The 12,408-nt window shown below is 38.8% G+C and overlaps 1 protein-coding gene across 2 annotated transcripts in view; it reads left to right on the top strand.

Annotated features, from left to right (window-relative positions):
• Nucleotides 1-12,408, top strand: part of LOC110154053 (dynein axonemal heavy chain 9) — a 567,616-nt gene that overhangs the window by 154,895 nt on the left and 400,313 nt on the right. For both annotated transcript variants that reach the window (XM_020917987.2, XM_055150409.1), the window contains exons 43-45: nt 3,619-3,792; nt 9,088-9,295; nt 11,278-11,443. In XM_020917987.2, the coding sequence (XP_020773646.2) occupies nt 3,619-3,792; nt 9,088-9,295; nt 11,278-11,443 (548 nt within the window). The remainder of the gene's footprint in view (nt 1-3,618; nt 3,793-9,087; nt 9,296-11,277; nt 11,444-12,408) is intronic.

Raw genomic sequence — 12,408 nt, 5'->3', positions numbered from 1 at the left:
GCGAGAGAGAGAACCCAGAGCCTGTGGAGCAGGGTGTCTGCAAAGTGCAATCACACGACTGCTGCACTTAGCCTTGTGTGGTGTGGAGCTCTGCGCCGGTCCTTGCACCTGTGGTCACCCGACTGTCTACGTGGGCGCACCTCCGGTCCCGTACCAACACTCAGTCCTGGTTCAGTCCTGGTTCAGTCCTGATTGTATCCTGGTTCAATCCTGGTTCAGTCCTGATAATGTCCTGGTTCAATCCTGGTTTAAGTTGTAGCTATTTTATATTTGTAATTTTTTTTATATCTCACGTCGGGAGAAGTGGGTGGACGGCGTACCCCCGTGTACCACGCCCACTACAGCCCTGGAGGTACAGCATTATAACATGGCTTAAAGCTCACATGAATCCATTTTGTATAATATTAGACCTTTAAAATAGAGCTGCAGGGGAGTTTGGAATTATATGGTTGAATTTGCCTTTTAATAAGGTTAAATGCAAAACTTTTATTTCAGATTTTCTGGCTTTAAGGCTTTAGACAGGACTGCTGTCGATGATAGTGGGGACAGAGACCCCACGACAGTGAGGCGAGATCAACCACACATGTGTAACCTTAAACCAGACACACCCATGGGACTGTTCAGTGATCATGTCATAACTGTACTTTGTACTCTCCAGCCTCATTCACTGTGATCACATCTGAACAGACTTTAACCTTTGGACAATACAGCACCTTCCGAGTAGTGTTGTCACAATATATACATTTAAAACTCTCTATAGTGGTGCATGTGTGTATACTAGTGTATGTGTATGAGCTCAACATCTTTCTAAAAACATTCAGGAAAGGTTCATTTCTGTCCTCTGAATGTTTCAATCAATACTTTCTCAAAAGAGTATCTCAAAATCAGACTGTGTTTGCCGTGATCTAATTTTGAAAAGACTAGTTTTAGGATCTATTAGAATCTTATTTTTGATACTTTTAACAGCCTTATAAATGATCCTTAAACCATGTTCAAATGCATCATTCTTTGGAACAACGTACAGATCATTTTATTGAATCCTTGCCAGTTTAAAAGTGTCATTTTCTACTTGAGCTCTTTAAGCCATGTTATGTTGTTTTAAGGTGGTTGAATCTTGTAGTTCAGCCCCTTTATCAGCTCACACTAGTGTTATGAATATTGTGTGTCTGTGTCTATGATTCCGTCTCTAGTGGCTCTTGTGTAATAATGTGCTATTTATAAACAGAATATAAGATTTATTTGGGGTTGAAGTAATGGTAAGGAAAAGGTTTTTCAAAATGGAGATATTCATCTGAAAATGAAGTGGACTTGATTCCCGGCCGACAGCACACAGCTCAGTGAATGTAAATCAGCGGGAGCCTGTGGCCGACAGTTGCTAAGCAATCCAGTTAGAGGTGTACTGTAGTGTGCCTGTGCGACGTATGGGATAAAACCACTCTCCTGCGCCACAAACGCTCTCCACTTTATTTTCCCATCACAGATACATTTAAATGCTAAGTGCTTTTATTGAGTGGAGAGTGGTGCTGAGTGGAGGAGACAGGTAGCTGTGGGTGCTCCAGGTGAGAGATAGACCTGCCATCTCTCATCTGGTCCCCCTGAGCTGCTGCCAACACGTGTGCCCGCTGCAGAGGGCGGGACCACACGCCATCGCCATAAGACACCAGATCAGGTCCACAAGAACAAGACGAGAACGAGATCAGATCTTCAAATGATTTATAATAAAATCATTGTGTGATCCCCTGCGACGTTTTGGCCTTTCATATTTGTGAATTGATGTAAACTAAATGGAAAAAGATCAGGAGAGATTTATGTCAGTTTTATGCCGTGAGATCTTGTGACTATGCTCCACCGTTTACACCACCAGTCAAATGTTTGGACACACTTTTACATTTATGTTTCTTCATGGAAATACAGGATTATTTACACTGTAGATTCTCACTGAAGCATTACGACTATGAATGACACAAATGGAATATATCATAGTAACTAGGGATGTCCCGATCACATTTTTTGCCCCCAAGTCCGAGTCTTTTGATTTTGAGTATCTGCCGATACCAAGTCCCGATCCAATACTTCTATAAAAATTATTAAATGAATTAAGAGCAAAGAATAAGATCCAGGATGTTTGGGGGGGATCAGATTATGTTGATTTCAACATGTAGTATTTGGGCTAAACTTGAAAAACCAACTGTCGAAAATTTTCTAACCATGAACCATCTTGACTTTTCACAGTTTGGTCTTGGAATGTGTAACATAGTAAACTTAATGAACTGGACAAAACAGGAACCAGACCAGAATCAGATCAGACCTGAGACTCGACTCTGCACAGTTTACACTTTGTATATTTGATATTGTATGTTTGCATGTGCATTATATTTTAAACATTTAGGCTCGTTTATGATATTCAAATAATACAAAATCTTACCAAATAAAAATGACAGAAGCCCCACAGCCTCTCTCCCCCGCACCACCACCACATCCACAAACCCACAGCAGAGCGCACCGCAACATTGGTCCCCACCGCTCAATAGACGCTCCATGCCGCTGTTCCCACCCTTCCCGCCAAAAACTCCAACTCCTTTGTGCATCATACAAACAAACAGCACCGTGCGACGACGCCATCGGCCGCACAGGTGTGAAGACGGTTATATATGTATATTATTTATCCGATACCTGATCGGCACATTAACATCCGAGTCCAGATCGAGTCCGCAGTCACGTAATCGGTGCCGATTTCTGATCATGTGATTGGATCGGGACAACCCTAATAGTAACAATATAGTAACAGAAATCATCTCAAAATAGCTTCAAACTGCATCTGTAACTTTATTTGTAACGCACTTTAAAAACAACATAGGTTGACCAAAGTGCTACAGAACATAACTGAATAAGAAACAATTAAAAACAATAAAACAACATATGAATAAAAACAGAACCTAATAAAAACAGCTTATTATTAGTATACTATTATTAGCTCCAAACGTGTTTTAAAAATAGCCTTTACCTTTACTTTGATCACTGCTTTACACTTTTGGCATTTCTTGACCCTGACTTGGTTCAACTGTGAAGTGAAAACTATTTCAGGAGACTTCATCATGAAGCTCAGTGAGAGAAGGCCAAAGGTTTGCAGTCAATATCCTACATAATTCCATATGTCTTACATCATATGTTTGATGTAGAAAGTAGTAAACATTGGATGAGAGGGTGTGTCCACATGTTTGACTGCTGCTGTGTTTGCCCATCATCAAAGCCCAGATCCATAACTGTGAGCAGAAGAGTCTGTGGTCATGTCCTATTGACCACTCTCTTCTGTGTGCTCTGTGTGTGTGTGTGTGCTCTGTGTGTGTGTGTGCTCTGTGTGTGTGTGTGTGCTCTGTGTGTGTGTGTGTGTGTGTGTGCTCTGTGTGTGTGTGTGTGCTCTGTGTGTGTGTGTGCTGTGTGTGTGTGTGCTCTATGTGTGTGTGTGTGTGCTGTGTGTGTGTGTGTGTGTGTGTGTGTGTGTGTGTGCTGTGTGTGTGTGTGCTCTGTGTGTGTGTGCTCTGTGTGTGTGTGTGCTCTGTGTGTGTGTGTGTGCTCTGTGTGTGCATGTGCTCTGTGTGTGTGTGTGTGTGTGTGCAGCTCGTGGACTACAGAGTGGAGTTCAGCCAGTGGTGGGTGGCTCAGTTCAAAAACGTCAAGTTCCCGTCTCACGGCACCGTGTTCGATTACTACATCCACCCCGAGAGCAACAAGTTTGAACCCTGGTCCAAGATGGTGCCCAAGTTTGAAATGGACCCGGAAATGCCCCTGCAGGTAAATCAGACACCAGAACACATTCTGAAGCACGATATATCACTCCAGACGAATATAACAAGAATACTGAAACTACTTAAAGGTGGAGGGTCCATGGCAAGTCATTTTAACATTTAAACGCTAAAGTCTGACTATCCGGAATTAACGTTCGAGATATCAACAACGTCTTTCTGACTAGGCATAATTTCATTTTGGATAGCGGGACTTGTCATTTGAGAGATCTGTAATGTAATTTTGACTAGACAAAAGGACAGTTACAGATATCTACAGTTCAGATTTGACTAGGCAAAACAGAATGACAGATATCTGCAATTACATCACTGAAAATGACATTCAACTCGTCACACATCATAAATGACAGTTGCAGTTTTGACTAGGCAGAAAGTTAAAGATATCTCAAACGTCATTATGACATCATAACACAGAAGCACCAAATTGTCTCGGGCTACTAGCAGTGCACATTCTGTCCAAAAATTCATTTATCTCTAAGGCATAACAACTGTCTGTGCTAAAATTAGCTTTTGTCTTTAATATCATTTTCAACAAACTTTTCACTAGAGTCCATTAAGAAAAAGACAGTAAGATGCATTTTGGCAATCTCACTGATAAATTAACTTTCCGTTAACAGCTACAGGTGCCACGTGGAAATGCTCCGCTCCCGCCTAAAGAGGGATCATTTGCATATAGATCTCTGTAACATCATTTTGCCTCTTCAAAACTCCAATTCAAGAAATCTCTAATTATATTTTGATTAGGCACAATGAAATTTACGGATATCTCCAATTTCAGATATCTCTAATCAAAATTCATTACAAGATATCTAAAAGTTGGTATAAGAGATATCTACAACTAAATTATGACCAGTTTGAGATATCTGCAACATCATTTGGCCTAGTCAAAACTTAATTTAAGATATCTGAAAAGGAGCATGTAGATATCTTCAATTGAGGTGAATTAAATATATCTTGAACTTAAAGGTTGTATAGAGGATTTTCCAAGGAACGAGAAATCCAGCGACGGTTTGTCATTTTTCAAATGTTGCGCTGGTTTTCTTCTTTCAGCAACCTCAAAAATGGACTTTCTTTTGTGGTTAACTGCTTGTAGATTCTTGTCGCCATTGCAACAGACTTTGTGCTAACTGCGAGGAAGATATAGGTCAAAAAAGCTGCTAAGAACTGTTGTGTTGGTGGAGTAAACAGCATCTGTGCGTCTTGCGTCTGTGGACTGCGTGACAGGCGTACGTAAACCACGTAATGGCAGCGCGCAGGCAAGTCAGTTACACTAGAAACTTAGGGAGTTTGATTGACAGCCTGTCAGCTAACAGATAACGAGGCAGTCTCCTTATCTAATAGCAAATGTTTAGCCCCACCACGTCCAGAGTTGATGAATTTTTATTCTCTTTTTTTTGGTCATAATAATTACAAGGCTACTGCACCTCTATAATCTATCATTGACAATTTGAAACAAAAAAAATCCTCCATACAACCGTTAAGTTAGGACTAGTCAGAATCAAAATGTAGATAACTCAAACCGGAATTACAGATATGTATAATCCAGTTGCAGATATCTGTAACTTACGATGTGGATATTCATAACTGAATTGTATATATTCATAATTCTGAAACCTATACATATGAATGGCAAAGGTGATGTCATTTGTCCTGGGAAGAATGTCGTTGTGGATATCTAAAATGTCAGTTACAGATAGGAAGAATAACTTTGTGGATATCTGAAATTTTCTTTTTGACTACAAAACTAAGTTGGAGATACCTGTAATACATATCCAGTTTAGTGTTTAAGTGTTAAAACAGCTTGCCATAGAGCGTCCGTCAAATGCTTTTCTCCATGAAGATGTTATTGCTTTATCTGGAATGTTATACAGTATGGCATTAAACCTTTCTATCTTCATGAAAACCATACTAGACCAAGTTACAGGTCAGATCTGTGGAGAGGCGACCCCACTCACAGTCAGAATGCCTGTTTCTCTGAGTATTTTTGAGCTATAAAACCACCTGTAATTGAATAAATGTAAAGCAGAGATGTTTAAAGTCACACTGTGGAACATTCCAGGCAGAGCAATGACATCTCCATAGTAACAAGCAGGTGATGGACCCCAAACCAAGAAGTTAAATAGTGAATGATTTAATCCCACTGACACATGAACAATAAAGCAGGATTTTCCCAGTGAAGCGTTTTTAAATACAGTATCATTAAAAGGCCTGAGTGGCAACAAATAAACTGCAGAATGAAGCAATAATTAGCAATCGAAGTGACTCATTCTACCCTCTACTGCTCTAATTTTATCGTATTACACCAGAAATAAAAAGAAAATATGCACACCATTAGAGACAGACCACTGATATTTGCCCTTTTTATCGTAGCAGCTATCAGCCTTAAATCTCCAGCACAAACAGCGCCTAAATGTGCTTTAAAAATGTATGCATAAAGCTTTATTTGAACACTTAAGTCCAAAGAGGGTACTGCAAACATGTCACTCCTCTGCTCCACACAGTCTGCACTAAAACAAGGTTATGGATGAGTTTATACTACATTCTAATTACACATCTTGAGGGAAATACACTGTTCCAGGTTTCATATGTTGAGTAATGGGAACAGTGATTATAGAGGCTTTGCACCGTCACGTGACCCCTATAGCAGCGGTACCTACGCCGCCATGACAGCGGGCACACTATGTCATTGCCTTCAGCAGCATCGGAGAAACATGGGCAGGTTTTGTTGTGTATTTGGTTGTTCTAGACGCTCTGAAAGGGATAAAACAATTCGTTTCTTCACTGTTCCTCTGGAAATGACTCATCAGGAGCTCAAACAAGGGAATTATCGAAAAAAAAAACGGGAACATAAACTGCAAAGAGATTTCCAATAGTCCCATCAAGACACACTCACGTTACTTTCATCAAGGTATTTGCTATTTAAATAGTTTCATAGTTTATTTAATGAGAGAAGCACATTTACTGAACTAAAATTTAAAAAGAAAACATTTGCAGTGTGAGTGGCAGTAGAAACTGTATTTTCCAACGCACATATAAACATGTCACTTGTCGTAGGATCCATGTTTTCTTTATTGCCTCACTTATCCACAACTATGTCTTCTAGAATTAATTGCTTTTTGCGAGCGGATCTTTCTAACGTTCGTGAGGATCTTTTCATGGCTGATTCTTTCGAGGTTCGGCTCACAGACTCTTCGACTCGTGCGTTATGTTGATCACAGGAGCCCAGTGTGGATTCGTAAACTAGTGCGGGTTTTCCTCGATAAATTGATGAAATTTTTGTTCAGTAAATGTGCTTCTTTCATTAAATAAGCTATGAAACAATTTAAATAGCAAATACCTTGATGAAACTTCAGGTGTCTTGATGGTACCATTGGAAATCTCTTCGTGGTTTATTTTTGCTAGCTATAATCCGTGTCTTTTTTTCGATAATTCCCTTGTTTGAGCTCCTGATGAGTCATTTCCAGAGGAATAGTGAAGAAATGATTCGTTTTACCCCTTTCATTGTGTCTAGAACAACCAAATACACAACAAAACCTGCCTATGTTTCTCCGATGCTGCTGAAGTCAATGACATAGTGTGCCCGGTGTCATGGTGGCGTAGGTACCGCTGCTATAGGGGTCATGTGATGGTGCAAAGCCTCTATTGTGGATGTACACACTGGACTCTTTCTATGACATGGCCATAACACACAGGTACACAGTACTGCATAAGGACTGCATCACATCACTACTTTCATTACACTCCCAGTCAAATGTTTGAACTTACTTTATATATATATATATAATATATATATATATATATATATATATATATATATATATATATATATATATATTATATATATATATTTTTTTTATATTTAAATTTTATATTATATTTTTTGTTTTTATTTATTTATTTATTTATTTAATCTTTTCTATTTTATTTGTATGTTATTTATTTATTTATTTATTTTATTTTTTATTTAATTTATTTTTCTTCTCTATTTCCAAGATTATTTACATTTTAGAATCTCACTGAAGCCATCACCAACTAAGAATGACACACAGAATGTAATAAACACTATTTTAACTCAAAATAACCCATAACGTGCTTAATATATGTGTAAAAAAAAATGCTTTGAACCCTGTTTTGCACTTCTTGCATTTCTTGACCCTGACATGGCTCACACTGAAGTAAAAACCATTTCAGGAGACTTCATCATGCAGCTCATTGAGAGAAGGTCACCGATGTCAACAAGTTATTTCACTTTTTCCTTTGCTACATAATTCCATGTATGTTACACCGTTTATTCGATGTTTTATGGATGTACAATGGAGAAAGTATCTGAGAGTGAGAGTGTTTCTTAGAGATATTACGTGATCATCTACTAGTGACCCTTTTGTCAGAGCACAGTATGCAGTTGTAAACATGATGACATATATTTTATTTTCATCTACATAAAATAAGACAATCCCTGTCAGCATGAACAGGGTGAGAGAATTGTATTTATAGATCATTATAGTACAGACTACTATCTGATCAAGTTTATTACATCGGTTTATTACATCATCATACTTTGAAATAATAAAAGGACGTGTATGTTTCTTATTATTGAGGTTGTTTATTGTATCAGGGACATTATTATGTAATGTCAGTATTATGTAGAAATCTAAATCCTTATTATGAGCTTTTAATGATTCCACACGGTGTTCTCTCATCATCAGCCAATAAGGTTGAAGTGATCAGAGCCAGTGATTGGAGCAAATACTTCACACTGATTGGTTGAAGCATCACAACAGTGGAACACACCACTGTGCACAAACGCACAAAGCGCTTCCCTCTGCATGTTTCTCAAAAGAAAATAATCCTTATTGATGCTAAAGTAGAGCAAAGTACATTTGTTGGCGTCACCATGTTTGTTTTAGTTGGTTTGGCTCTGGCTTCCACCCAAACCACAACACTGCCCTGTGATTGGTCAGTCTTTGCACCACTGGTGGTGTGGGTCCTATCACACACCAACACTCCAATCAGAGTCTGGACACAAGATGGACTCTCAAGAGTTTGTAAACTCACAAAAATTGTGAGTATTCCTACGTACATGTAGTAAATATCACATAAATAGCTCTTTATGAATGATCTACATATTTTTTACCCTAAATACTAAATACACCCAAGTACCTGAATAATATGTGTGTGAGTGTGACTTGTTGATTTGATCCTTCAGATGTTCACAATCAGAATCCAGAGTAAACTGCTGCTTGCTAACCTGAGGCCCTGCCCTGTCCTGTCTGTTCTCTTTCAGGCTTGTCTGGTTCACACCACAGAGACCATCCGTGTGCGCTTCTTCCTGGACCGGCTGCTGGAGCTCCGCAGGCCGGTGATGCTGGTGGGGAACGCTGGCACAGGGAAGTCTGTTCTGGTGGGAGACAAACTGGTCTCTTTAGACACAGACAAATACATGATCAAAAATGTGCCCTTTAACTACTACACCAACTCCTCCATGCTGCAAGGTGAGCACACACGGGACTCACTTACAGACCGAGAATAAGTTAGATGTTGGTAGCAGTTGCCATAGCGATTAAAAAATTTAAACAAAATATTATGTGACTTGAATAGAAAAAAATCTGCATTAACTGTGTTTTCACTCATATGTGCATATTTCCAAAATCTACATAAAAAAGCATAGCAAGTACAACTTTATCCCTTTTATACCTGGCTGGTGTTTACCTGGTTACGGGAGCTGCCCGTCGGCTCTGTGTAGTGACACCACTAATCCTGCAGAGGGCACATTGCACAGTTTGTTTGGTTACATGGTTACAACATGACAGAATTATTTTGCGTTGTCCATCACCTGGAATCAAATTCCAGCTGAAGCAGTGATTAAACTTTTATGTGAATGAAAGGTTCTCGTGTGACATGTGTGTTTCCACCTGCTGTTACTTATGTCAGTCTTCAACATGTGCATTCAAAACAAAATGATGGAAACACAGCAGTGTTGCATGTGACAAGAAGATGAATGCACACTTTTTTATGGAACTAATCCAATTTGTCATCCACAAATGATGAACAGATTTGCTCCACAAATGTGCCATAATCATCTTATGGTATTAAGTCCATTTCTGAATCTAGTGTGAAAAACATGTTTGTTTATTTATGCTTTAATCACAGGTATAAAATGACCATTATTCCATTGATATCATCTACTCTTATCATGAACTGTATGACTTTAGGTATAGGGGGAGCTGTCCACATGAGCCACAGCTGTTTGAAGTCAAAGGGACCATTATCATAATAACATTAAAGAAATAGGAGAAAAAAAGTGCCAATGTACTGAGTGTTTAGACAGAAGCATTGCTCTCTCTTCTTCATAGTTTCCATAAGAAGACTGTGTAAAACCTTCTATACAGAGGCTCTTTTCATTATGCACATAATCCTCCAGCTACTGTTTATATGCATTTATGTTCTCTCCATCCTGGAGGTCAAAGGTCTCTCCTCTTGCATTCACTCTGAAGTAAAACTAAAACAGCTCAGGACTGCTGGGCCTGTCCATTAGTTTATTTGTTCTCTGATGCTAATTTGGTGCTCACAATAGAAAGAATGTTAAAATCAAATCTATTCTGTAATATGGACTTTTCAGAACTTTTAACCATTGGAGAGCTGTTTCCTCCTCACTGACCTTCTCAAGTTCTATTTGGAGTGATTCGTGCATGTTTGACAAATCATGAATCATTTACGTTCAGTATGTCATTTTGCCAATCAAAATGAGTATTCAGCAGTGTCGCGCAGTCATTTTGGTGCAACACCTGCAGCTCACCAGTGTGACGTGCACCTATCCACAGGGGGACCAACTCTTTGATGATGCTTCTGGCGATGTCACCTTCTTCTGCTCATGTCCCACTCATGTAGTCATTTAGATAAATACTGTATTTATCATTTAAATAAATACTGTGATTTAACATTTTAAACCTTAATGATCCACATGTGTCTGAGATTATGAGCATATCAGACACAAACACTATAGGCCTTCTTTAAAAGCAATACTGTGCAACTTTCTGGAAGTGGCACCTGCATGATTCCAGGGAAATACATAAGTTTTATGTCATACTTTGGAATATTACAGCCAAATGAACATTTCCAGGGAAACAAGAAGGAGGCGGCTATCCTCCAAGCCAAATTAGAGTCAGTTGTGTAGAGAAACAATGCTTGGTTTAATTATACTGTTTTTTAAGATAAACGTTACACAATGGGGCTTTAGTTTGGATGTCGAATTGTATTTTTTTTTCACTATATTCTAACTCCTGCAACACTCTGATTTGTTATGTTTACTCATCAAAATGGCACCTGAAGTTCTGTTTTGTTTAATTGACACAGACATGTATTTAACACACAAACCCTGAATATTTCGGCAGAGTTCTTCTCTCAAACAGAGAACACTCGGCTGGAGCACATCTGAGGATGTGAGTACATGTGTCACGTGTCTGTGTCTCTACAGCGGTGCTGGAAAAGCCTCTGGAGAAGAAGGCCGGCCGTAACTTTGGTCCACCTGGGAGCAGGAGGCTGGTGTACTTCATCGATGATCTGAACATGCCTGAGGTGGACTCGTATGGAACAGTGCAGCCCCACACCCTCCTACGCCAGCACCTGGACTACAACCACTGGTACAGCACAGCGTCTCTTTCACAGTTTTGATTTCATGCATTTATTTGAAGGTCTTATGTTACGCAAAACTGACTCTTGTGAGCTTTCAATCATGTTAAAATGTTGTTCACTCCTCAAAAACAGACCTGGACCTGTGTCTTGTTTCATTCACCCATGTTTGAGTAACTCTTTATTATTGGTCTACTTATTCAATTCTCAAAATGCTCTGTTCTGTTCTTGTGATGTTGTGTAGTGGTAATTTTCAAGTGCACAGCTCCTTTTTACCTTTTGTTCAGTAGAGATTAGCAATTCCAAGGCTGAAATGATCCAAATGAATCTTAATGAAGAGGTATGGCCTTTAAAAATCACATCACATGCAGAGTTAGAGAGAAGAACTCAGCCTAAATCTTTTGGTAATTATAAAAGAAATTCAGAACTTTCAATCCAGGTTGATGGGGTTAAAATCGAGTTTGTTTCTGAAAATACATTTTTAGGTTTAACGATATGTGAAAAACTAAGCTGGAAACCACACATCAGATACATACAATCTAAGGTCTCAAAAAGTATTGAAGTAATCAACAAAGGGAGACACATTCTTGATCAAAAGGCTCTTTACATATTGTATTGCTCTCTCATACTTCCATACCTGACATACTGTATTGAAATTTGAGGCAACAACTACTAAACATTACTTCTTCCCCTTTTCAAATTGCAAAAACGTGCTGTGGATCATACAAACGGTTTGTTTTTCAAATCAAAATTATTAAAATTTTTTGACTTAGTGAAATTCTACACTGCTTTGCTTTTGTATAATGCAAACAAAAATAAGCTGCCGTTAAATCTCTAAAAACAGTTCAGTACACAAGAAGTACATTATGAATTAAGGGGAAGGGGTCAATTTAAAACAAAATCAGTGAGAAGCACCAGGAAAAGCATGTGTGTATCTGTGTGTATGTGTGTGTGTATCTGTGTGTATGTGTGTGTA

Source organism: Boleophthalmus pectinirostris, unplaced genomic scaffold (assembly GCF_026225935.1).
Source record: "Boleophthalmus pectinirostris isolate CB_2022bp ecotype Guang Dong unplaced genomic scaffold, ASM2622593v1 HiC_scaffold_14, whole genome shotgun sequence".
In the NCBI taxonomy this organism is placed as follows: domain Eukaryota; kingdom Metazoa; phylum Chordata; class Actinopteri; order Gobiiformes; family Gobiidae; genus Boleophthalmus; species Boleophthalmus pectinirostris.
This window is presented reverse-complemented; position numbering and strand designations above follow the sequence as displayed.